This window comes from Periplaneta americana, chromosome 5, assembly GCF_040183065.1.
Source record: "Periplaneta americana isolate PAMFEO1 chromosome 5, P.americana_PAMFEO1_priV1, whole genome shotgun sequence".
NCBI classification, from domain to species: Eukaryota; Metazoa; Arthropoda; class Insecta; order Blattodea; family Blattidae; genus Periplaneta; species Periplaneta americana.
The window spans coordinates 64,096,085-64,123,488 of record NC_091121.1 but is presented as its reverse complement, the minus strand read 5'-3'; the positions used below and the strand labels follow the sequence as shown (position 1 = coordinate 64,123,488).

The 27,404-nt window shown below is 38.1% G+C and overlaps 1 protein-coding gene across 1 annotated transcript in view; it reads left to right on the top strand.

Moving 5' to 3' along the window:
- Positions 1-27,177, top strand: part of LOC138699778 (uncharacterized) — a 64,730-nt gene extending 37,553 nt beyond the window's left edge. Inside the window, exons 2-4 of the mRNA XM_069825906.1 lie at positions 10,816-10,885; positions 18,628-18,695; positions 22,037-27,177. Coding sequence (XP_069682007.1) covers positions 10,846-10,885; positions 18,628-18,695; positions 22,037-25,336 — 3,408 coding nt within the window. The 5' untranslated portion in view covers positions 10,816-10,845 and the 3' untranslated portion in view covers positions 25,337-27,177. The remainder of the gene's footprint in view (positions 1-10,815; positions 10,886-18,627; positions 18,696-22,036) is intronic.
- The last annotated feature ends 227 nt before the right edge of the window (positions 27,178-27,404 follow it).

The following is a 27,404-nucleotide window of genomic DNA, read 5'->3' as shown; positions in this document are numbered from 1 at the left end:
ATGATGACGAGGATAGTGATAATGACGATGAGGAAGGTAGTGATAACCATGATGAGTATAGTAATAATTACGATGATGAGAATAGTGATGACGAGGATAATTATAATCATAATGATGAAAATAATATAATGATAATGACATCTATGATATTTACGAATACTTTTATTATAATTTTTAGATAGTTCTCTTACCTTGTAAGGAACAAATTTAACATTACGAACCAATTACCGCCCTCTTCTGTCTCAGAACGCCCAGCTCGAGACGAACGCACTGCTAGTAATAATAATTGCACTAGGATTAAAAGATTGACTACGATTTACTCGTACATAATCGTGGAATTTAAATATAATTACAGTAGTAAGCCTATATGAAACCGTTTGCGTAATGAAAACAACTTGTTCTAAAAATAACTTTAAATTCCATTTTACAGTATTAAAGCTATTCTAAAATCGAAGCGAATTCTTCATTCTGCAGGTCACAGAAGCAAAAGTGAAAATGTTTGTACACCCCCTCGTATTACTTGTTTAAGATTCAGAGGTAGGAATGCTAAATCCTGAATAGTGTTAGACTATTTTAAGCATGTTTTTAGCTTACGAGAGCATATAGTCTTCTTTGTTAAATACGGGCACAAACGTATAAGTGAGTTATTGTTACACACCACTTTCAGATAACAGAGAGGGAGAAGCAAGGCAAATATCGCACTAGCCGTGAGTGAATGAGTAGGGAGCACTTTCTCCAGACAATGAGATGCCGCTCACGGCACGTACCGTATGTCATGCAAGGATGACCAGCAGAACGCCACGCCGCCGATCAAACGGTTTCACCGTGCGAAGTGGACCACCTCACAATACTAAGGAGGGCGTTACTTGTATTGACACACATATATCACGCCTCGATCGGGTCTCGACCCCAGGACTTTCCGTTTCTGCCGTCACGCGTATCCTTCCTTTATACTTACTGGGAGTCAGTAATGATGTCATTAGAACACTGTGGCACGCCACACAGGAAGTGAGGTTACTGGTTTAGGAAGAAGGAGAAATCAAAACGATTGATTGATTGCCGCTCTCATAGGCGATCCGACGTGACGGAGGTTACTGACTTAATAATCCGCCTTCACTGTTGTGAAGATATGAATTAATGAGCATTCGTTGAGTAGTGGGTTTTCCAGCCAATGGAAACGTCACAGCCCAAAACACTACGCTGAACAAACACAGGACTCGGTATAGCCTACACTAAAAGTTCCCAAAACATGTAGAGATAAATCTTCGCTCCACCACTGGAGACGGAAGCCGGGCCCTCTGAACTTACAGCTAAATAGGGCGTCATAAATAATAAAAATTTCAGTTGTCTCGGTACATAAGATCAGAATGTTAATATACTTACAGAGTACATTAGGCCTTTCGCTACTCAATGCAATCGGACAAGTTAGTTACTGAAGTTACAAATTGATTACTAATTCATGTTTAGCACACGGCGTTAATAAATGTGACGGAATTTCAGTAACTTTCCGCTTAGAGTAAAAGTTGGTAATACTGTGATACGAGTAATATTGGGATAATTCTTTTTGAGAATTTTTTACAATTTTACTGAGCGAAGGAAGGACTGGTTTTGTCCACGGACATTCCCTTAATACAGGCATGTCGATTGATGCCCACAGGAACAAGCGCGCGCTTTAGAGCCCAGGAGAGCCTGAGCGCTTTACAGCGGAAAGGAAAGAGTCAGACGAAAGAGGTAGTATATGAAGCTTGGTCGAGCTATATTCAGGGATGGCCAGCACTGATTTAATAGATAAAGGGAAGAGAACTTATTAAAACTGTATCCATGTTAATTTTTAGGTTTGCCTGAGAAGTATAAGTGCATTATAAGAATGTAAGTTTTAATTTTAATGTTCATTTTTCACAAGTTTGATTTTTTTATTCAAAAGAAATATTTTCTCAACTTTTCGTATAGAAAAGTGAAATTTTCAGGTATAGGCCTATTTATTTAGTAGCCTTACAGAATGTTTTCGTAAATCTAATATACCGTATATACGTATTACTGAAGATAGTGTATGGAAAATTTTGAAAATATTCTCATGAAAATTGTTTGTAAGGAAATGAATTAACAAAGCAACTACTGTTACATCATAAGCAAAAGATACGTGCCCATGTGTTGTAAAAATGTCAGCTCTATAGCTTCAGCAGATTTCGAGAAAATAATTTAATATTCTGATGATAGGAAGTTGCTCACAAATATCACCTTAAAAGCATAATACGATAAGAGTTTTGTTATGTAATATTAGTTACACTTAAAACAGATACAGTACCTAGGTAACTTTGCTTTGTACTGTAATATTGTTTTGATTAGTTTATTGATTACTTTTGTAAGGCTAAAGATACCATCAATATAAATTCCAACTTATCATGTCATACTCAATCTCTTTCTTTGTAATATCACTTTCTTTATGAATGATGTGTTTCATCCACTTAATACAGTATAATAATAAACTACTAAGGAATTTAAATGAATATTTCTTTTTAACTCTCTATTATGTTATTAAGATTTAAAACACAAGTGCAATATTAAGAAAACAGTGTTAGTACTTTTGTTTTACAGACAATATAGATAATATTAAACAGAAAGAAGCCATATAAAAATAACGACATAAAATTTTACGTTCCGTTTGAAGTTTGTGCACCACTGTTTTCTTAATCCAACAGGTTGCTTATTCATATACACAACCCTTCCTCTTTCCATACTTAGCGCTTGCTGCCCGCGCACGACGTCAAGGTCAGAAAAATGCGCTTGCTTTGACATCATTGCCTTAATACGTTGACTGAAAAAAACCGATATTCCTCTCGCTCAGTAAAATTGTAATAAATTCTAAAAAAGAACTTCACAATATTACTTGTATCACAGCATTACCAATCTTTACCCTACAAACCAGTGCTCTGAGATATTCATTCATTCATAGTTTCCTGCCAAGAGCAGATCTTTCACTGCAAACCTAACATTCTCCAATCTTTCCTTTTTCCGCCTTCCTCTTAGTCTCCGCATATTATCCATATATCTTAATGGTATCATCAGATATATCTTTCTGCTCCAAACTTTTCTCCCGTTCACCATTTCTTCCAGCGCATCCTTCAGTACTTAGTTTCATCTTAGCAGTGACCCTACCAATTCCTTTTTATCTTCCTGATTAGTTTTAGCATTATTTTTTCCTCATCAACTCTTTCAAGTCAGCTTCATTTCTTATTCTGTCTGTCCATTTCACACGCTCTATTCTTTTCCATACTCAAATTTCAAATGCTTCTCTTCACTTCGTTGTAATGTCCACGTTTCTGCCTGATACACTCTACACAAAGCAATTCACTAGTCTCTTCCTTAGTTATACGATGAAAGAGTAATGGAAAAGGTAAAGGTAAAGGTATCCCCGTAACATGCCATGAAGGCACTTGGGGGGCATGGAGGTAGAGCCCCATGCTTTCCATGACCTCGGCACTAGAATGAGGTGGTGTGGTCGGCAACGGAGAAAAATTCTCTCCGGCGCCGGGATTTGAACCCGGGTTTTCAGCTCTACGTGCTGATGCTTTATCCACTAAGCCACACCGGATACAACTCCGACGCCGGTTAGAATCGTCTCAGATTAAGCTCCAACTCTTGGGTTCCCTCTAGTGGCCGCCCTCTGCACTACGTCATAGATGTCTATGAACGCAGGACCGAAGTCCATACCTGTGCTGAGGTGCACTCGATATGAGTGACTAGTTGGCCGGGATCCGACGGAATGAGCGCCGTCTTAAATCACGAAGTGATTTTACGCATATCATATATATTATTCTAATGTACCGAAGTACATATGATATTTCCATGCAGATATTCTGCGTCATCATACGATGAAAGAGTAATGGAACGGAGAAAATTCTTCCTTAGTTGTTTTTCCAGAGGTCTGTAGAAGATGCTAATTTTCTATTAAAAGCTTCCTTGGTCATTGCCATTCTCCTTTTGACTTCCTGGCAGCAGCTCCTGTTACTACTTATAGTACATTCCAAGTATTTGAAGCTGTCAATTTGTTCCACCGTCTCATTTCGAATTCGCACGTTTACCTTCTTTATTTTTCTTCATATAACCATGGTCTCCGTCTTATTTCCGTTTATCTTCATCGTATATTGCTCACAGTTGTTATTTAGCTCCACTATCATATCCTTTAGTATCACTTCTTCTTCTGCTAACAACGCCGTGTCCGGGAGATTTATACGAGTAGTATATGTCCTTGAAGGTTGCAAATAAATTTCCATCTCATATTTTTTATTTAAACAGAGCTGCTCTCAAATTTTACACCTCTAGTTGGTTAATTTTAAATCCGTTTTATAATCTTGACGAATTTTTTGATTGTACAATCTCTTTGTAATTGTTACTTTTTAACTGACCCGTCTATACATTTGTTTTTAGACATGTAATTTTAAACTATTAAACTATGAGGGGCCATATTCATAGACATTCTTAGCGCGGGCTTCCGGTGGATGATCAGCGAACTAACTTTTTCGTATTCATAAACCAGTGTTATCGATATGATATGATATGATATGATATGATATGATATGATATGATATGATATGATATGATATGATATGATATGATATGATATGATATGATATATGATATGAATCCTGTACAGGTAACCAGTCGATAGCCGTGGCTAATTTAGTACGCTCTTAGAGCGGGCTAGCGAAATGTCTATGAATAGCACCCTTAAACATCATTCTGCACAACTATGTCTGCAATAGAGAAGATGATGTTCAATATACGTCAAGACACAATACCATCACTAGTAAACCTGTCATAAAACATTCCAATAAACATAGGTGTTAAGAAATTATTTAGCTACTTTGTTATTCGACGTACAGTAGTGGCAAAAAAACCGGACCGACCCTTGTAGCTGATACAAAAGAATCCTGTGCTGTGTATTGTGTCAAACTGTGGTAATTTCAATATGGATAGTGAAGTCAGAGGTATGTACTGCTATTTAAATTAAAAATACGCAGTTATCTTTGCCGAATAGAGGTAGAAATGTAATATTGATGCCAGATGAAAATAAAACTCTCAAAGTTTCTTCGTCTGTAAGTTTGAGGCACTGAAGCAAACAAAAGACGGTAAGAATCGAAGAAATGCAATAAATTTCATTGTTACAATTAATTATACAAGATGGATGTGTTTTGTGACTAGCAAAATTTGACTCTGTGACTCTGAAATCAACTACAAGAGTCGGTCCGGTTTTTTGCCGCTACTGTACATTACTTCCAACTCTGTTAAAATAACAATGTGATACAGAAAATTATATATTATTGCTGTAATATCAATGTAAGACATAATATTCAATTACTGAAGAGTTTTTTATTCTCAGCATACTATTTTCCCCATCTCTTTCCAGGCTTTATTTGTTATACCTTTCCGCGAATATTCTCGTCAGCTAATAATTATAATATGTTGTTTGCATACATCGCCAATTAGCTACATATTCCACTAATCAGACTTCAGATGCATACAAACAATCGTTCTTCCCCTGACACATATCGGCAAGTGAGATGTACTGCCTGATAAAATAGATGTACATATCAGCTAGAACGTCAATCAGAGGATAACAATTATATATAAAGTAATATATACATAATACTTATCAGCAACAGAACAATTTTCTTCAAACCTTCTGATTAAACTCCCGTAATAAACTGCGAGTCAAACACGGGCCTTCTCTTAAATTTTTAAATGTTCAAAATTTTCTGGCACCTTGAGAAAGCTCCAATTTAGCACTGGATCAGCTATATCCCAACATGACTAGGAACTTCACAATTCTTGTAGCGGTGCTAATAAAGTCATTAATGTTCGGCTTCGTCATCCTTTCATGGAATTTAGGCCAAACTGGCCTCTTTCCGCTCTCATGCCATCTCTTCTTTGGTCTGCCCAACCGTCTTTTTTCTGTAAGCTGGTAATATTTTTTAAGTATTGGTAGCTTGAAATTCACATTCTTTCACTGTAACTGATCCACTTTGATCTGTAATTTTCTATATGTTATAAAATTGGAGAAATTTTTAATTGTTTCACAATTGTTTTACTTTCTATCGTCTCCATTAGTATAAAACTTGCAGTTTTTCTCATAAATCGCATTTCTGCGCCGTTCTGTATTCTTTCAATCCCTTTGTTTCAGAGTCCATGTTCCGTCTTCATTATAATGATGCTGTTTTAGCCAGAATATTATGTTGTGTAATCTATTCCTTGAAGTTGCTTTGTTTGGACAGATGATGTTTAAAAGTGTTGTTAATACAACCAGTTATCCTTACATGCAAATATTTATGTTGTTTTTTTTTTTCTAGCGTCTTTCTCATCATGATATGGTAAATCACATCCTAAATACTGTATTTTAAAGCAGCGTTTTTCAACCTTATTTAATATATGGCACACTAAAGGTGCAATTTAAAATAATCTAGTATATAATCTAAACCAGTGGTTCCCAACTAGGTGAGAATTTTGAGTTTTTAGTCTGTTTATTTAACGACGCTGTATCAACTACTAGGTTATTTAGCGTCCATGGAATTGGTGATAGCGAAATGGTATTTGGCGAGATGAGGCCAAGGATTCGCCTCTCGGCATTTGCCTTACGGTTGAGGAAAACCTCGGAAAAATCCCAACCAGGTAATCAGCCCAAACGGGGATCGAATCCGCGCCCGAACTCAACTCAAAATCGGAAGGCAACCGCCTCAGCCGACTGGTAACCGTGAAAATTCAAAAAGTAGCAAATGAAAAGCCCATTGTTTGCCCAACACAGTAATTTTCTGCACCTCAAAAAGGCCTATTATAATATTATTTTATAACGCTTTACGGTTTGAAGTGACTTTTGAATGACCTAATATTTCAAGAAAACAAACTATAAGCGGTAATATAATTCGTCATCTGACAAAGGAACTCAACTGTTGTAAAACGCATAATCGAGAGAGTACCTATATCACCTTCACATTCATTCTTTTAAGGTAACAAATTGCGCTGTTTGCCTATTCCGCCACTGGTCTATATAGTGGGTACCATGCTTCTCACTGGATTCTAGATCGGGCTTCAATCACGACCGAGATGATGAATTTTTAGAAACGAAGAAACTGTTTAGCATGGTTTTCTTTCGAAGGGAAATGAAGACTGTGAGTTCTTATCTTAGATATCCGAGGTTGATTAATTTTTAGGAACGAAGAAACTGTTTAGCATGACTTTCTTTCGAAGGGAAATGAAGACTGTGACCTCTTATCTTAGATATCCTAGGATGATTAATTTTTAGGAACGAAGAAACTGCTTAGGATGACTTTCTTTCGAAGGGAAATGAAGACTGTGAGTTCTTATCTTAGATATCCGAGGATGATTAATTTTTAGGAACGAAGAAACTGCTTAGCATGCCTTTCTTTCGCAGGGAAATTAAGGCTGTAAGTTCTTATCTTAGATATCCGAGGTTAATTAATTTTTAGGAACGCAGAAACTGTTTAGCATGACTTTCTTTCGAAGGGGAATGAAGACTGTGAGTTCTTATCTTAGATATCCGAGGTTAATTAATTTTTAGGAACGCAGAAACTGTTTAGCATGATTTTCTTTCGAAGGGGAATGAAGACTGTGAGTTCTTATCTTAGATATCCGAGGTTAATTAATTTTTAGGAACGCAGAAACTATTTAGCATGGCTTTCTTTCGAAGGGGAATGAAGACTGTGAGCTCTTATCCTAGATATCCGAGGATGATTAATTTTAGGAACGAAGAAACTGCTTAGCATGCCTTTCTTTCGAAGGGAAATGAAGACTGTGAATTCTTATCTTAGATATCCGAGGTTGATTAATTTTTAGGAACGAAGAAACTGTTTAGCATGACTTTCTTTCGAAGGGGAATGAAGACTGTGAGTTCTTATCTTAGATATCCGAGGTTGATTAATTTTTAGGAACGAAGAAACTGTTTAGCATGACTTTCTTTCGAAGGGAAATGAAGACTGTGAGTTCTTATCTTAGATATCCGAGGTTAATTAATTTTTAGGAACGCAGAAACTGTTTAGCATGATTTTCTTTCGAAGGGGAATGAAGACTGTGAGTTCTTATCTTAGATATCCGAGGTTGATTAATTTTTAGGAACGAAGAAACTGTTTAGCATGACTTTCTTTCGAAGGAAAATGAAGACTGTGACCTCTTATCTTAGATATCCGAGGATGATGAATTTTTAGAAACGAAGAAACTGCTTAGGATGACTTTCTTTCGAAGGGAAATAAAGATGTGAGTTCTTATCTTAGATATCCGAGAATGATTAATTTTTAGGAACGAAGAAACTGCTTAGCATGCCTTTCTTTCGAAGGGAAATTAAGGCTGTGAGTTCTTATCTTAGATATCCGAGGTTGATTAATTTTTAGGGACGAAGAAACTGTTTAGCATGGCTTTCTTTCGAAGGGGAATGAAGACTGTGAGCTCTTATCCTAGATATCCGAGGATGATTAATTTTAGGAACGAAGAAACTGCTTAGCATGCCTTTCTTTCGAAGGGAAATGAAGACTGTGAATTCTTATCTTAGATATCCGAGGTTGATTAATTTTTAGGAACGAAGAAACTGTTTAGCATGACTTTCTTTCGAAGGGAAATGAAGACTGTGACCTCTTATCTTAGATATCCGAGGATGATTAATTTTTAGGAACGAAGAAACTGCTTAGCATGCCTTTCTTTCGAAGGGAAATTAAGGTTGTGAGTTCTTATCTTAGATATCCGAGGTTGATTAATTTTTAGGGACGAAGAAACTGTTTAGTATGGCTTTCTTTCGAAGTGAAATGAAGACTGTGAGTTTTTATTTTAGATATCCGAGGTTGATGAATTTTTAAGAACGCAGAAACTGCTTAGCATGCCTTTCTTTCTAAGGGAAATGAAGACTGTGAGCTCTTGTCTTAGATATCCGAGGATGATGAATTTTTAAGAACGCAGAAACTGTTTAGCATGGCTTTCTTTCGAAGAGAAATGCAGACTGTGATCTCTTATCTTAGAGATCCGAATCTGTGAGAGTTACAGACTGAATTATGGACTAGCGCATTCTTGCAGAGGCCTCTAATGGACCAACGAAACAAAGTAAAAATATTAAACGGGCACAGTAAATCAATAGGCTGCAGTGTTTTCGAGAGTGAACAGTGAACAGACCCTTGGAAATAAAGAAATAACTACACTTTTTTTTACTATTTAATCTTGAATGCCGTGGTTGTATATTTTGTCTTCCTTATTCTTGCTTTTAAACGCGGAGAAAGGGAAGTTCGCGTAGAGGTCTCTCCGCAACATGCCACTGTGCTGGTACAGCTCTCACTGGCACATGTTCAGCACCCATCAAATGTGGAGTATGTAACCACATGAGGGAAAGTACTCACTTTTTACAAATTAGAATCTAGGTCCCTTATTAGCAATGCGGCCTCTAAGGAGGTTGACAGATTTCGTTTTCCTGTAAGATGCGTTGATTTAATATGTAAGTTTCTCAACATAATGATCAAATTATTTTCAAGCTTCGTGTTTCATACATGGGCAAAAAATAACTCTGTGGGACAATAATCGCGGTATATCTTGAACGATAGTGACCGTTAGATTGGACATGGGTGGACCTACTACGCATGCGTTACATTAATAATAGTATTTATTAAATACGAAGTCCCGCGCCGTGGCATTGCGGTCTAAGGCAACCTGCCTAGGACTCGCGTTACGGAATGTGCGCTGGTTCGATTCCTCATGGGGGAAGAAATTTTCTCATAAAATTTCGGCCAGTGTATGGGACCGGTGCCCACTCACCATCGTGATTCACTTGGGGAGCTACGATAGGTAGCGAAAATCCGGTTTCGCAAACCAGCTACAACGGCTGGTGGATCATCGTACTAATCACACGATACCTCCATACTGGCTGGATGATTGTCCATCTCTGCTTCGGCATGTGGGCACGAGGCCAGCAGCCGGCTGGTCGGTCTTGGCCCTTCGTGGGCTGTAGCACCAAGGATTTTTTATTAAACACTAATGTATACAACTTTCAGCGAATTACTTATTTGTTGTGAAGGTAAGGCTCGGGACCTTGCTGAGTGATGGGTGATTATGGAATATTGGTATAACCGCATGTGTTACACTGATATCCACATTCTAGTTACAACACATCAGTTGTATTAGAGTAGGTATGTGATCAATGTTTGTACTAGTTTGCCGTACAGGAATGACCGTTCTTATACCATTCTAACGTCCACTGACGTCATCAGCGCCAAAGATATATCACGAGATGTTTACAAATGTTATCCTTGATTATAATTTATTTAGTTCCATTACATTCTATTCTATTTCCGTTACAGTAATTGTGTTGCTTGAACTCTACTTGATTTTAATTATACAGAGTGACTCAGAAAGGAATGCGATTTTGTTGTTTAAATACTGTAACGCGTCAACTATTAGGGTGTAGTGGGGAGTTTGCGACAAGCTTCCAGAGGTAGAAGTGTCCTTGGAAAATCAGTAACAATGGATCGCTTCACTGGTGAACAACGTGTTTAGTGTAAGGACATTTTACGAAAAGAACCATTTTTCGTGCACATTATTGGGGTGTGCTGGGTTTTCAGTGAAAGATCTGCACTTTGTATGTATGTACGCATGTATGTATGTATGTATGTATGTATGTATGTATGTATGTATGTATGTATGTATGTATGTATAGCCTGAACAACATTAATCATTGTCCAAGTGCAAATCTTATTTAACAATGGGCGAGGAAGTTTGAAGTCAGTGGCTCCCAGCCACATCTCCGTTAATCAGTGCATTATTGTGTTGCAGCGTGCAGAGCCTGAGTCCGGAAGAGCGGCCATGACTCGCACAATGACGATCCTGCTCACCGCGCTATCTGGTGAGTGTTCAGCTAATGAGAGCAGCACAACATTAAGCATAGATATAGGGAGCTTAGATTGCATTGCCCACATCTTCCTATAGATTAACTGAAGCTTAATAAACCATAATTTACTATTTTATTATTATTATTATTATTATTATTATTATTATTATTATTAGTAGTAGTAGTAGTAGTAGTAGTAGTAGTAGTAGTAGTAGTAGTAGTAGTAGTACGCTTTACGCTTCGAATTTTTCTTTATATTTTCTCCCGATTAATCAACCACTTTTGTTTTGTAAGTCAGTGCACTTTGATACCTGTCTGTTGTAATGTTACTATTGATTCCATCGAAAAAAATTAACTGGCGGTTAAGTGCGATAGTTTGTATACGATAATTTTAAGCCGTTTTCGGTAATCTGATTAGCTATTAGAGTCTGTGTGATGTATCTTGTCTCACTGTGAAAAGAGAGAGAAAGGAGATATGTCTTACTTCGTCTGTATTGTTATGGCGATGGGGCAGTGAAGCGATGCCGTCCATCCATCCAGTGGCGGAAGGGATTAGTTAATACATTCTGTAGCACAAAATAAAATTACAAAATATCTCTCTTCGTACTGTGTAGTTCCGTCACTGAGCTTGTCTTTCAAGAAACTGAGTTCCGGTAGCCTATACAATAACAAGGTTTTGAAAGGAATCCTGAAAATTTACAGCCCTCCTATAATCTCCACCCTCATTTGAAGGGACTTGGTTTTATTGCTACTGAGACAAGGTAAACCTTACCAGGTATAAAAGCGTTCAAGGTAACACACAATTATGGATTTCCAAAGATGGGAAAAATTCTTGGCAAGACTCACCTTTGGAGGGAAGTAAATACAGGGATATCATGTCCCTGCATAAGACAAAAACGCTTCCCTCCCGACGTTTACCGTTGTAGTGATATTTTGTGTGTTGTCTCAAGTGGAAACTGAGCATCGTGTTAACTCTTTGTCTCAAAAGCAGCCTTGATTACAGGTCAAGGAAATACGAAAATCTCGATGCAACATGGTGGGAAGAGAATGCAGCATCTTTTACAAACGGTACAGCGTGAGTTTTTTTAAGTATCGCGATCTTCTGTCAGTGACGTCGTCGAAGTTTGTTTTGACAGAATTACAGTCACGCTCCATGTTAACAAGCTGCGTGCGCATCATTGACATGTAATTAATATTTTTCTGATATCAATTTATCTCCCCCCCCCCGGATTTCAAGTCTTCATAAATTAAAACATGAAGACAACTATACTTTTTTGGCCGACCTATGCAAACAGTGTCAATTACAGAGATGTAAAATAATACGAAAAATTACGTGTAATTGTGAAAGTTTTTTTTGATACAGCGTAGCCACGGGAAATAATGTTGGGGTCGTGAGAGCCTGAACCCAAAAGTTTGCAAACCACTGGAATAGAATATGAACTTTTAGTGAGAAGATGTCAGCTGTCGTGTGTGTTCGAAGTGGCTAAATGAAAGCCTGTGACCCTGTTGGGGCGAATGCACCCAACGGACGGTGACAATAACAGAATGCACGTCGCAGTTTTTGTGCACACGATCACGGATCGTGATGCGGAACGGAATCTGACCCACAAACACACAGAACACAACTCGGTTTTGTCACATTCCTAATCTCTCTCTTTCTGCACAAATGAAAGTTTCATTTTTTGAAAGAGATTTTGTACCTAGTCATCTCGCCGGGGCCAAATGTCATAACTCTCACATCTTCGCCAGCTTCCAACATAAACAGTTCATAACCGGTCGCACAAAGCTGCATCTCAATGAGAATGCATATTTCATGCAGCGAGTACCCACTAGTCTACTTTACCGCTGTTATTTCTCCGATTAAGATCTTTTAAAAACTCACGGGCTATCCTCAATCTGTGAGGTGATAGCATTACAATGACACAGCATATTTTAATGAGAATAACAAGAGAAAGTGATGTAATACGAGAAATCCTGACCCAAAGTCGCTCAAGAATTTCACTTACAGTAACCTTTATATGAAACAACGAGTCAAAGTAAGGATAAGAGAAAAAATATCAGAAAAAAGTTAAATAGCGAGATGAGTACAACAAAGATGCCCTTTACCATCTACTCTGTTCAACATCTACTTCCAGTATTTAGTGAAGAATTCTTTTCACAACATGGGAAGAGCGGTAGTAGGAGGAAAAAGAATGAAGTGTATAAGATTTGCTGATGATATGGCGTTGTTAGCAGAAGAGGAGATGATACTAAGAAATATGGTACTGGAACTAAATAACAGCTGTGAGCAGTACGGAATGAAGATAAATGCCAACAAGACGAAGACCATGGTCACAGGAAGAAAAGTAAAGAAGGTAAATTTGCGAATTCTAAATGAGACAGTAGTGCAAGTGAACAGCTTCAGATACTTGGGATGTACTATAAGCAGTAACATGAGCTGCTGCCAAGATGTCAAAAGAAGAATAGCAATGGCAAAGGAAGATTTTAATAGAAAAAGGAGCATCTTCTGCAGACCTTTGGAGAAAGAAGGAAGAGACTAGTGAAGTGCTTTATGTGGAGTGTAGCATTATATGGGGCAGAGACGTGGACATTACGGCGAAATGAAGAGAAGCGAATAGAAGCATTTGAAATGTGGATATAGAGAAGGATGGAGCGTGTAAAGTGGTCAGACAGAATAAGAAACGAAGCTGTGTTGGAAAGAATGGGTGAAGAAAGAATGATGCTGAAACTAATCAGAATGAGGAAAAGCAATTGCTTGGGTCACTGGTTGAGAAGAAATTGCCTTCTGAAGGATGCACTGGAAGGAATAGTGAACGGGAGAAGAGTTCGGGGCAGAAGAAGATATCAGATGATAGACGGCATTAAGATATATGGATCATATGAGGAGACAAAGAGGAAGGCAGAAAATAGGAAAGACGAGAATGCTGGGTTTGCAGTGAAAAACCTGCTCTTGGGCAGAACACTATGAATGAATGAATGAATGAACGAACGAACGCATACCTCAAACATAGTATCTTTAATGAGAAATATTCATCTTGGCTAGCGTATGACTCTTGATCTTGTAGATGTCGTTGTAAATATGAAACATTTAAGTGTACAGTAGACCTTTTATAAATGGCCAGTCATCTCAATTTGGGTCCCTTAAACGCTACGTCGTAGTTTTATATTATTTCGTTCTATGCTATAGAAGTCCCTTTAGTTTCAGGCGACGCGACGTTGTCCTGTAGAAATATATGTGCTATGGCCAGCAAACAGTTAACCGCAAAATTTTGCCCGGCCAGATTTATTTTAAGAACTGGTACCGTAAATCTACAACATGAAACTTACTGCTTCATTTTCTTTCTGAGTTCAGTTAAGATTTAACAGTTTTTTTAATACACCCTTTGACAAGAAAAATGGTTTCTCTCCTGTAGCGTGAAATTGTGTAAGCGTCATTCGAGTTAAGGAAATTCACAAGGAGGAATATTAAGCATCAAGATCCTAGGGTGCTCTGATTGAGGTTCTGGCGGATATATAGTCTTAGAAAAAACTTTTGTCGTACCACAGACATACAACGAAACAAAACTAATTTTATTCCTCATCTAGTCCTTCTCTTGTGTACCAGGGTGCTCGTCCTCTGATCATGCGCACTGCCTCCTTTCTGGGACTAAATAACCTAAGATGTTGATAAAGCGTCGTAAAATAACCTACTAAAAACATTCATAAACTTCTAACTTATTTAGCGAATAAAACTGTTGTTTAGTCAACTGTCTGAAGACAGGGTTGGACCTCATAAGTGACACCAATAAGACATCATTCATGAGGTAAATAAGTCAGGAGATAATGGGGTGGGTTGGCAGATTTCTTTCCCCCTCCATTGCATACATTGCTGACTAGTAACATATTACACTAATCAGACTTCAGACGAAGAACTTAATAAATGTAATTTTTCAACAAATTTTTACAAAATACTCCGCAATCTAATAACTAAATATATCTTTCATACTTGTAATAATGTACCCAGTAAATATAAAAAAATAAAACCCTGGATCACTTCGGGTATTGTTAATCAATACGCACAAGAGACAGACTAGCCAAAAAAGTAAAACGTGAACCTTTGAATGAAGATTTATCAAAAAAATATAAAAGGTACAGAAATATCTTAACTTGCGTTATAAGAAATATGAAAGTTAGTTACTACTCAGAGAAATTTGTCAACAATAGGAATGATCCCAAAAGATATTGGCAGACTATTAACGAAGCTACTAACGTTTCAACAAATAAAAGCTGCAATATTATGGAAATAGTAAATAAAGATGGCTCAATTATTAAGAATCATTATGATATTGCAAACGAACTTAATGCTCATTTTACAAACGTAGCTCACAATATAGCATCAAAAATAAACAAAAACACAAGACTCTCTTCTCCCTTTTCTTATCCATCATCATCATCATCATCATCATCATCATCATCATCATCATCATCATCATCATCATCATCACCACCATCATCAATGTTCATGTTTCCCGTAAGTGATAAAGAAATTATAACTATTGCTAAAACTTTAAAAAATAATGTGGCTCCGGGTGTTGATGGTATCACTACTAGAACACTCAAAATGATTATTGAACCCATATCGAAACCACTAACCCATGCCTTTAATTTGTGTTTATCACAAGGTGTATTTCCAACTGATCTTAAATGTGCTGTAGTAATACCTATATACAAATCTGGTGACAGAAACAATCTCAGTAACTACAGATCCATCTCACTCTTACCAAGTCTCTCTAAACTATTAGAAAAATGTATTAAAAGCAGGCTAATTAATTTCTTAGAAAAAAACAGTCTATTAAGTCAAAAGCAGTTTGGCTTCCGTACTAACATGAGCACGGACGACGCCATTATGAACGTAACATCAAGGATTATCAAATAATTAGACTCGGGTAAAAAATGTTTGGGAGTTTTCCTAGATATTCAAAAAGCCTTTGATACTGTAGACTATAATATACTCACTTCTGAACTTCATGCCTACGGTATTAAAGGAATCGCTTTAAATTTATTTGTCATACTTAAGCAACAGATCCCAATTAACGAAATTTAACGACCAACACAGTGAAATTCGTAATATAAATATAGGTGTTCCACAAGGTACAGTTTTAGGCCCACTACTATTTTTAATATACATCAATGACTTGCTAAATATTGATATAGGAAACACATCTGGAGATATATTTGCATATGCCGATGATACAGCCGTAATTTTTAGTGGATCGAATTGGAATGATGCCTACCTAAATGCTAATAGAGGTATAAATATAATTAAGAAATGGTTAGATGAAAATTTGCTCTCATTGAACATTTCAAAAACAACTGCAGTTCCTTTTACATTAACGGCTTATAGTCTGAGAAAAATCAAACTCGATAAGGATACAAATTTAAAAATACACAATTGCAGTAACATAAACTTGATTGATTGTAATTGCTCTTCCTTGACAGAATCCACGCAAGAAAAAAACTTAGGTGTTGTCATTGATCAACATTTAAGATGGAATAAACATGTAACATATTTATGTTATAGGTTATGGAAAACAATTCACAACTTTGTAACCCTTCGTGCATATATGCCTATCTATGTTCTCCGTGTAGTTTATCTAGCCTTGTTTCAATCAGTCATCCAATACGGAATAATAGGATGGGGTGGAATGACAAAGACTGTCTTAACTCCATTAATATTACTACAAAAACGTATCATCAAAATTTGTCTGCATAAACCACTTGATTATCGACACAATTTATTTATTCTGATTTCCAAGTACTAAAAATTGAGCAAATATATAAACATACATTACTAACTTATTTTCACAAAAATCGAATGAATTTTATAACTGAAAAACATATACATAACACCAGAAGAAATGTCCCAACTCTTTTGGCAGAACCTAAATGCCACACTACAGCTGGATTAAGACACAGTAGGAATTATGGACCAAGACTATACAATTAAGTATTGAAAAATAATCCAGACCTAAGCAATTTACACATTCTTAAGTTTAAAAATAAAGTGAAAATGTTTGTATGATATTTGATAAATTTTATTATAATTTTTTTAAGTGTTACTAGCATTATATGGTACTAATTTTTATTGTATTTATCTGATGCATGTACCCTATAAGATAAAACATTGTAATAAATATAAATAGACCGTTTTCTTAATTAATAACAGTGTATATCTCCAATAAATGATTCCTTAGCATCGCCACAGATACACTTGATTGTACTTGTCACTATATCTTGTCACTAGAAAGTTATTGAAATTTATATTTTCCCCGCCATTCATAAAATATTTTGATATGATACCTCTTGCACAAAAGGAGAGATCTATAACTGAAACTCGATTAATATATTTCAGTATTATTTGTATTTATCCTGGTAATAATGAACAGTTTGACTCGTAGACATTTTGTTTTTTCAGCATTAACTTCCCATGATTTTACGAGAAGATTCCAAGAGAACGGCAGTTACGTAGATTTTCAGCTCCCCACTACTACCATTAATGCACTACACAATGTCAATATGGCGGTTGCTGTCGTCTGCGATACAACGAACTTTTCTGTTGATTTTCGAGTTTGGCATTTCTTCCGGTTATTATATGCTTATTTAAGTTGTGTTAACTCTCGCTAGTGGTTTTATATTTTATTTTATCCGTCTTAGTATTATTATTATTATTATTATTATTATTATTATTATTATTATTATTATTGTTAATGAATTATTTTGTATTACAATCTTTGTATCATTTCTGTCACGATTATTCTATTATTATTATTATTATTATTATTTTTTTTTTTTTATTATTATTATTGTTACTATTATTTATATCATCAGCATTATTATTTGAACCCTGTAAAATTATGTAGACTGCTGGACTGTACCCGAGCACGAGCATTATGCTCATTTCGGGTATCTATTCATATGTATTCAATTCAAATGTAAATTGTAAATAAATTTGAAATTTGAATTTTGAACATGAAATTCAAAGGACAGAAAGAAATGTTAGCATTGATTGTACTATATAAAGAATGATCTTTAATTCTTTAGTAAATCCTATAGGATATCTGCACTTTTTCTAAGGTACTTTCTTATAACAAAATGAGAATGAATTTTTCAAAATTGGCCGCAACATTTTCTACTGTGTAAATACATATATGAAATGGTAATCTTATCATCTATCACTTAAGTCTGTTGAACATAAGAATAAAGTAATGTAAGCAAAAGCAGGTGCTCTTGAGATCTCTCTGAATTCGCAGCGAGTTTTGTTTATTGTCATGTGAAAAGATCTATTGGTGTTCTACAGGCTATATCACTTTATTATTTCACTGGATAGAGTATAGTCTGCCTAACGGACTTGGTGACTAGTACAGGGGACCATTATTCACTCGTGGGAATCGAAGAAAATTATTACAAGAGGAAACTGCTGCAAGTGCAAACGCCTATAATAACAGAGGAATAAAGACAGAAATGTAGATAATGTACCCGACCACTGTTTTATTCATTGTATAATATCCACTTTAATTCTCTTTGGCTTAAAGTAGATATTCAGCATTGGTATCCAAGACTATAGTTTCTAGGTAGTGTGTCGCCACGGTTTTTGATTTCGCACAAACTTTAAACATATTTTCTTTCAACTGTCTTGTTAAAATTTATAAATAGTTTTAAGGAAAAATGAGTAATTATAAAGCAGTCCTTGCTTCAATAGACTTTTATGTTGTGTACAGGCTGCGTGCTGCTATTCGGACTGGGACGCTGCGACCTCCCGAAAGTACCTGACGAGGACATCACACCGGTACGTACAGCTCAATCAATTCTTTGTGTTTCCATTCAGGGCAAGTTCCACAGTAAGTCAGTGTCAGTTCAACATTTTTTCCAGAGTCAATCAATAAAATGAAAATATAGCCAGACAACACAAGGATAAACTAAAATTAATATCCACGAACAGTTACTGTAGTATTTAAAATGATGAGGTTGACATATTCTCGCACCAGAAAAAGTTGTGCGTGTAAATTTAAGGGTTATATTTTTAATAAGCATATATATGGGACCTAGCCCTGTCAGAGCTGAAGAACGGTGGACCATCTGTGAACATAAGATTCACAAATGCCACTCAGGCTGTCAAATTCGACAGGTATATAGTGAGGAACACGTAAGAGTAGTTCCTAAAAGGCTAATTTGGCCGTCTCTTCAGTGTTGCCAACTAATATCAGATATCACCAAAAAAGGATAAAATCACAATGCCATGTACAATAATAATAATAATAATAATAATAATAATAATAATAATAATAATAATAATAATATATTATTAACAATAACGATATCTTCCTTATTTATTTACTACATTTAATCTTTATGTTGGAAGGTGTTTTCTAAATGGTTCAATAATTTGTCAAACAGTAGGCCTATATTTTTCTCTCCTGGACCTCTCACACATTATGTTGGAAATTAGTAGATTAATATATGTAATATTAAAATGTATTTTGTCTGACAACATGAAATGCATTGCCTTGACTAAGCAGTTTATGTTTCACGAGATCTAATCTAAAAATGTATTTTGTTTGATCACGTTAAATGATTAGTACAAACTCCGAAAACCAAATGTCACTTTGAAATGTATGCTTAAGAATACTTACTTACTCCTAATAATGTTTGCTTATTTTAATTATAATTGCTGTCTCCGTGCGCATTTTCTATCGATCACCCAAGTGCATGTATCACACCATATGTCATATTTATTTACACTTATCTGACTATAATCTTGAATTGTAACCACAGCGCAACGCAACACATAAAATAACTATTATGTATTAATATAATACTGATATTAATTAATTATTAGTATGTTCGAATTTCACTAGCTTCCAGTAATCGGCTCAGAAATCTAGAACAATTTGAATTTTCAAAATTTGCATTGCCGACAACAGCTGTTCCCGTTGTCATTATAACAGTTGGAAAATCACTACCAGTTATAGTATTTCTCAGTATCGAAATTCGAAACGAAGTTGGCAAAAGAAAATTCAAGCTTCAAACGAGAAAATCACCATAATCCATTAGCCTATGCAGTAATGGGGGAAGAATGGTTAGGTTTCACCCTTAAGATATTAAATAAGCTGATCCGGACTATATATACTGCGCACAACGAATAAAACAACCCTAAGTACCAGGATCCCGTCCTCGAAAAGCCAAGCCAATCGAAAGGCGATAGTCTCAATCGTCTATTTGTATTTTCATAATACTAGTGTGTAGGAGAAACTGAGCTCTACAAAATACCAGGAGGTCTGTGTTCTGGCTGATAACTAGAGTCCAGTGTTTCTTCACATTTAACTAAAAGTTAAGTGAACACATACCTATGTTGTCCATTGTTTTGTGCAACGAATGAAGGGACAAAAACCCAACTACTGATACTGGGCATGTATAAACTTGTACAATCACCTCACGAAAAAAAATTACGCAGTGTATTCATCTTTGTTCTAGCAAATTATTATTATTATTATTATTATTATTATTATTATTATTATTATTATTATTATCTGAAAAACACTGTTGTACGAAATGATGACTGTTTATATTATAAGAAAAACATACATGATTGTTTAGAATTTTTAAAAAGAAATGGACATATATAAGAAATTATAGATCCAAATTGTAATTTAAAAAATTATAACCTACACGGTAATTTCGTCGACTACGATAATTTAGTTTTTTGGATATTCATTCTGATACATAATGCTAAATGTTCACAATTATTCTCATTGTAATTTCTTCCTTTTATCTAGCATTATTTTAAATACATTAACACTCTTTATTAATTATTGGATTAAATTTGCTACACAGTTTGTGTTGCAGAGTTTAACTCATAATTCATGGTATTTTACTGTTTAATTCATAACTCATGTACACACGTAATTTTTTTCGAGCTCAATTTTCTGTAATCTTTGTAACTTGCAACTATATTCATATGTATGTGCACTTTCTGATGGTTTGCATGGAAGAGAAGACCTTACGGGCTTAACATTATTATTATTATATTATTATTATTATTATTATTATTATTATTATTATTATTATTATTATTATTATTATTATTATTATTATTATAAACTTTGTTCAAACATGAAAAACAAATTCTACGACTGATATTCAGCAGCCTTCTTTATACCCATCAGGCCTACAATGAATAAGTAGGCCTACATTTTAAAACATGCAAATCTTGACCAATTTGTAATAGAGTCAGGTGAGGTGGTGTGGGTTGTGTGTTTATGAAATGTTTCAATTTCTATACAGGTCGGCAAAGAACAGTTTCAATCAGACTAATAATCAACACCTAACAATGTTACCCTCGGTTATCTTTTTCTATTATCTTCTGCGCCGACTATACTGGGTGTTCAGTTCAAAGTGTGTCATGGCTCGCTGTATGCCGTCACGTGGCTAGCCGATGAGCCTAGAGAATTCAATCTTCCTACACTTCCGCAAAGGCGAATTACCTACGTGACAGAGAAGTTGCCTAGCAAGTACGGCGTTCATTCTGAAGAGTACGTACCGATACGTACGGTAACGCTAGTAGTGGCAGGAATGTGAACTGTTTAGAAACACGTAGTCTACTGAGGTAACTTTTTTCTTACTGTCGGGATATGAGGAGAGAGTCAAGAATCTTACTTACGTATTCATTGACATTAACTTCGACGGTCAACATGGACACGGAGCATTTGATTTGTATTGTGGAATGTTGCCGTACACAACCGATTATAACAAATACCCTGCGTACGACCTGCCCGCGCAAAACACAGTTTGAAAGAGGTTATGGTAGCACACAGACCGTACAGACCGCCATCTGTTGCTACGACGTTCAAGTTATACCGTATACGTTCTCAAATTCAGATTGAACGCCTTGAATATAGGCAACTTCTCTGACATAAAAGCTGAAACTCGCTTCAAATCAGTGACCAAGCGCTGACCTTTACTGATAACATTTAAGATCGTATAACGAGAGAAAACGTGGATTCTTTCAGAATGCACTAGTTGTGTCTCCCAATGGTAGATGGAGACTGAAACTTAAATTTACTCGATCCTATTTATACTGATTGTGTCTCAATACTGCATGCTGTAACACTATCTCACTTTCGATTGCAGCCCCCTCTAGCTGTAAACTCGAATGGCTGGAGACCGCTGCTTCCCTCGTCAGAGAAGACGACGATCCCGCCTAGCAGTCGCGCAGTGCCGGTGCCGGCGCCTGCGCATCCCGTGTTGAGCAAACTGCAGGCGCACATGCAGACGGCCGAGCGCAACAAACGCCTGCAGAGCGCCAGCGCCTCCAACAAGGTGGAAACGTACGCTGCAGCGCCACCCAGCATCCTGGGCTCCTTCAGCGTTTTCGGTCACGCCACCGTGAAGACGCGCGACAAGAAGAAGAGCGTGGCGGAGCACCTTGTGCCGCCCCCAGTGCAGGCGACGGCCGCCGAGAGCAAGCAGCACTTCCGCTACGAGCGCCCCAAAGAGGATTCGCGCCCAGTGTACTATTTGCCACACGCCGAGAGCCTGCTGGCGCCCCCCAAGTCACCCGAATCAACCAAGAGTAAACAGTTCTTCCCCTCTCAACAGATCGGGGAATTTCCTGCTGAGACATCCTCGTACTCGACGTTAGGGGGCGCCGAGCACTACCAGCCCTTTTACAAAGGCGAAGTCTCTTCTCCTTTCGGAGGTTCCTTGTCACATACGACCACTAAATTCGGAGAAGGAGACATCAAATTCTTTCCGCAGTCCGTGGGCATCCGTGTGACCGGTTCTACCTCATTCTCGCAACCCGGACAAGTGCATGACGTGTCACTACGGACGCCTCTGTACGACACTAAGGACACCAGGCTGCAGTTCGACAGCCGTAAGCAGCAATTCAGCAAGCCATATAACACCAAGGAAAGTGCACCGGGTTCTTTCTCGACAGGGACCCACCTGTCCGATGGGAAGAGACCTTCAGTAGTGAGCCACGAGACGCATTCCTTCATCCTTCCAGGGTCCACACCGTTAACATCCTTCGAGGACCAAGTATTCGTTACTACATGGCCACCCAAGCCAGAGAAACGACCGGAAGAGGAATACCAAGTGGGGGCGGAACAGCAGTTTTTCTCAAAGCCATCTCTACGACCAGTCGACAAATTCCGTTTTACGCGACCTTATTTCCAGGAAGAAACACCTACCACTTACGTCAAGGAAGCTAATAAAAAACGGCGTCCGCAGTTCGTCGCAGAGGAGGAGAATCCTTTCCTGCCAACGCAAACTCCAACCAACCAAGCATTTGTTAGGAAGCCGACGTTCACGGAGTTCACTACCGTGCCACCCCCACACTTAAATGAAGTGCGCGTGCGCAAGCCTCTATTGCCCACGCCAGTCACTGAGGAGGAGAGCGAGCCTGTCAAGGATCTATACATCTTTCCGGAGGAACACAACGAGGTCCACACGCACCAGGCACAGAAAACGCGTTTCGTGACATCGCCTCCTATATTCGAGGAGGAAGAGAAGCAACAGCCGGAGTCAGAAGAGCAGTTATACCAGCCCCGGCGACCCGTGAGCAGGCGTCCTACACCGCAGCCCGAGGAGCAGAATAGCAGTACACGGGGCCGCCGCCCTTCTTACAACCGGCAGCCGACTGGCGAGGGAACGAGTTCGCGATACAGGCAGTCCCAAACTCAAACCCGTCGACCTCCAAACTACCACCGAAACAGGCCGTCCGAAGAGGAACAATCTGACTTCCAGAGGAAGCAGCAGCAGAGAAGACGCAGACCGACTGTTGAATTAAGCTCCACAGACCAAGAACTAACCACCCCGCCCGTACCTTACACCCCAACCGAGCCCGAAGTCGCTCCGCCTACCCCAATCCCAATAGACTCACCAACATTCCACTCCAGAAAGCGCGTTCCAAATGAGAGAGGAAGAGTGAAGGAAAGAACCCGTAACCGTCTGCCAGCACAACCTCGTCCACAGACCACTGAGAAACCGTCCACTGAATCGCCGTACTATCAGTCGTATGACAACACATGGGGCAGCGATGACTACGTTTACGACCCAGAGACTCAGAGTACGTCCAATGTTTACGAGGAGTCACACACGTTCAATGAGGTCACGGACGATGATTTCATGTCTACCAAGACAGCCTTCGCTTCAAGTAGTTCGACGACCACCAGTTCCACAACCACGACTACCACAACTACCACGACAACTACGCCGCCGCCGACTACCTCGACTGAAGGAAGTGTGAAACTGCGACCGAGGTTGAGGTACGGAACCAACTCGACGCGGCCTCGATTCAGCGTCAAAGACTACCGGGAGCGGTTGAACCGTTTATCGTCCCTATCGGGCAGCAAGTCTAGCACAGAGCAGACTCAAGACGTCCAAAAAACGAAGCTGGTAGAGAGTGACAGTAGTAGAGGACGAACTCGTACTAGGGGCACATCACACTACAACAGCAGCAAACAAGAGGAGAGTGGGGATAGAATCAGGTCGAGACAGGAGGAAAGTGGAGACAGAATCAGATCGAGACAGGAGGAGACTGGGGACAGAATCAGATCGAGACAGGAGGAAAGTGGAGACAGAATCAGATCGAGACAGGAGGAGAACGGGGACAGAAGCAGATCAAGACAGCGCGACTCTCAGCGCTTTAGCAGCCAGCGGCAGAGGGGTACGACTAGTACCACCACGACTACCACCACAACCGAGCTACCCATCACGACTGAACCCAGCACCACGACTGAACGCATCAACTCGTTCAAGCCTTTGACCAGTCGCTACCGCCCGGGCGCTGGGAAGTACTATAGCAAGTACCGCGCAAGCACTGAGACAGCTGACTCAGAAGCTAGTCCGTCGTCTACCACCCTCCGCACAGTGGTAAGACCCAAGCCTGTGTTCTCCGTGACCCGCAAGCCGTATCCTCTTCGCACCCGCTACGGAACCAGCACAACCCGCACCAGCACCACGGAGCAGCCACCACCATCGCCTGCTGAGGACTCAGCAGTGAGCGCCAGCGAGCCGCAGGTCATAGTAACGGACAGCATGGCGGTGACGGAGGCGACGGTCCAGGTCTCCAGCGAGGACACTCTGAAGTCTACACAGAACGAAGTGGTGCCTGTCATGTCGGAGAAGTCTGACACCACGACCACCACCAGCGCTGAAAACACAGACACACAGGAAGCGGACACAGACCCACAGAAAGCGGAAGTGGCCCCACCTGTCACAGAGCCTCCCACGCCTGTTCAGGACATTATTGACCCTTCTCAAATCGTTGCGGACCTTACATCATCGGCCAACTCCGGCGGGTACTTCAAGACAGCGTCTCCACCTAGCAAGCGTTCGAATCTCAGAATCACCATGGCAACCGAGGACCCTATTCTGCCTATAGAAGCCTTCTTCCCGGTCAGATCGAACAGAGATGTCATGAGTTAGCAATCTGTGAGAACACGAACTCTATACAAAAACCATTTTATTTATTGAACTGAATCGCATATTTCCATTGTGTATATTTATTAAATATATACAGAATAACTCGTGAATAGCTGAGAGACCACATCGAATTTTAGAGACATCTATATGCATGTCTCGGAAATATACCAAAGTTCATTTTGACTAACAATATGCATGCCATTTACCGTCGATGTTGTTCTTGTTATGAGAAAGTGTACAGAAGCAACAGAGATGTACCTTTTAAATGTAGGATATTAGATAGCTGCTTAAGGTACAATTTCCCATAACAAGATTTATTTGTACAGCTCACTCTTGTGTCGTTTATAGTACCGAATGATAATTTGTAAATGTACTTGAGGGGAGAATGTTGCTACAATAAACACTGTTTATGTAAGTGCCTGTAAGAACACACCAGTAAGGTAAGTGCACATATCACGTCATTACATAACAGGAGGCATGGCTCTGTCACGATCTTATTACAAATATGGCATTAATAGCCACACGGAAACAAAACGTTGGCAGTTATTTAACATTATATTATCTGCATTTGACAAGAATATATGAGAACATTCTCTGTTCGTTACTCTTTTACGATCTAAAACTCGACAATATTGATGTAACAGAACGAAATATTTATCTAACAAACTTTCAGTTCTCATTTCACCCATTTCATTTATAGAGTCCGAAACTCAAAATATGCGTCAGTCAGTACTACATGAATTACAATGTATGTTCATGTCTTTAGTATCTTTTGTATTTGATTACAAATAACTTAAGAGATTATACATCTCCTGATGCCAAAAGTTTTATGTATTCCGCTGTTGCTGAATGAATAAATAAGTTATGTATAATAAATATAAAGAAATACACAAAGATTTCATTTCCGAATCAGCATATCGTCGGTTTACAAGCAAAACACATTAAGTAAAAAATCATGCTTCTTAGAAAAAGCGTATATAATGATTGTGTATGAACTTAGAATTGGAACATTAAATACACATAAAAAACAACTTACCAAACATAATATGTTGAGGATTCAGTTTTGTCAAGAGTTTCCAAAATGCCTTTTTCTCAGAGGTAATATTTTCGACTTAATGTGTTTCGTTTGTAAGTCGATGATATACTGTACAAGATAGTATAATGCATGAAACACTGCTTTTAGTTTTCCTATTTTTAACTGTATGAAGAAACTCCATATACATACAAAAGTTATAGGGAAATTCTGAGCACGTATTAAAGAAACGTTTTCCATTTATAGAGTGTATCAGGGAGTTTTTTCAGATAGAACAAATTAATTACTTTTAAATTTTTCGATTTTTCAGGTGTCAAAACGTACAAAATCGTATTTGTTTTTTACCATTTATGAACTACTATTTTGTAAAAACTGCCTCAAATTTATGAGCATAATGTACGTGCATATAATAAAGAGGAATACTTCTGTATATTAGTTTAATGCTGTGGGAAACAAGGAGGCTAGAAATTAAATAATCACAAATAGCTGCTAATCAAAACAAAAAAAAATTAGATACAAGGGTTACTGTCCAGTTCCCAAGACTTATGATCTCGACGCACTAGATTTTTTCTTGTGGGACTATTTGCAGCAACGGATGTACCACGACTTAGCAAAAGATCTGGAAAAGTTGAAACGAAGAATTACGGACCAGATATAGCAGATTAACCGAACAGAGTTGCTGAAACCATTAAAAATTTCTAAGACAGGCTTATGCATTTTTTGATAAAGAATGGGTGCCATTTTGATCATCTTGTGTGAACTGATATCAACACGGGCACAATAAAAACATTGTAAATTTGTTTCGAATAGACTTTCGTTCTTTAAATTCTATGCCTTTTACTAATATTGCAGTTATAGTCCCGTCGCTCTTATTTCCGGCAGCCAATAACGTTGCAGGTAAAATACATTTAAACATGTGCGTCTTGTCTTTAGCTGCTGATGACGTTATGCACTTCCTAAGGCTCTAAAGTACTTAGTATACCTGCCCGCCATTTTAGTTCTTTCGTTGGCGTTCGCAGAAATCACACGAGGGCGTTA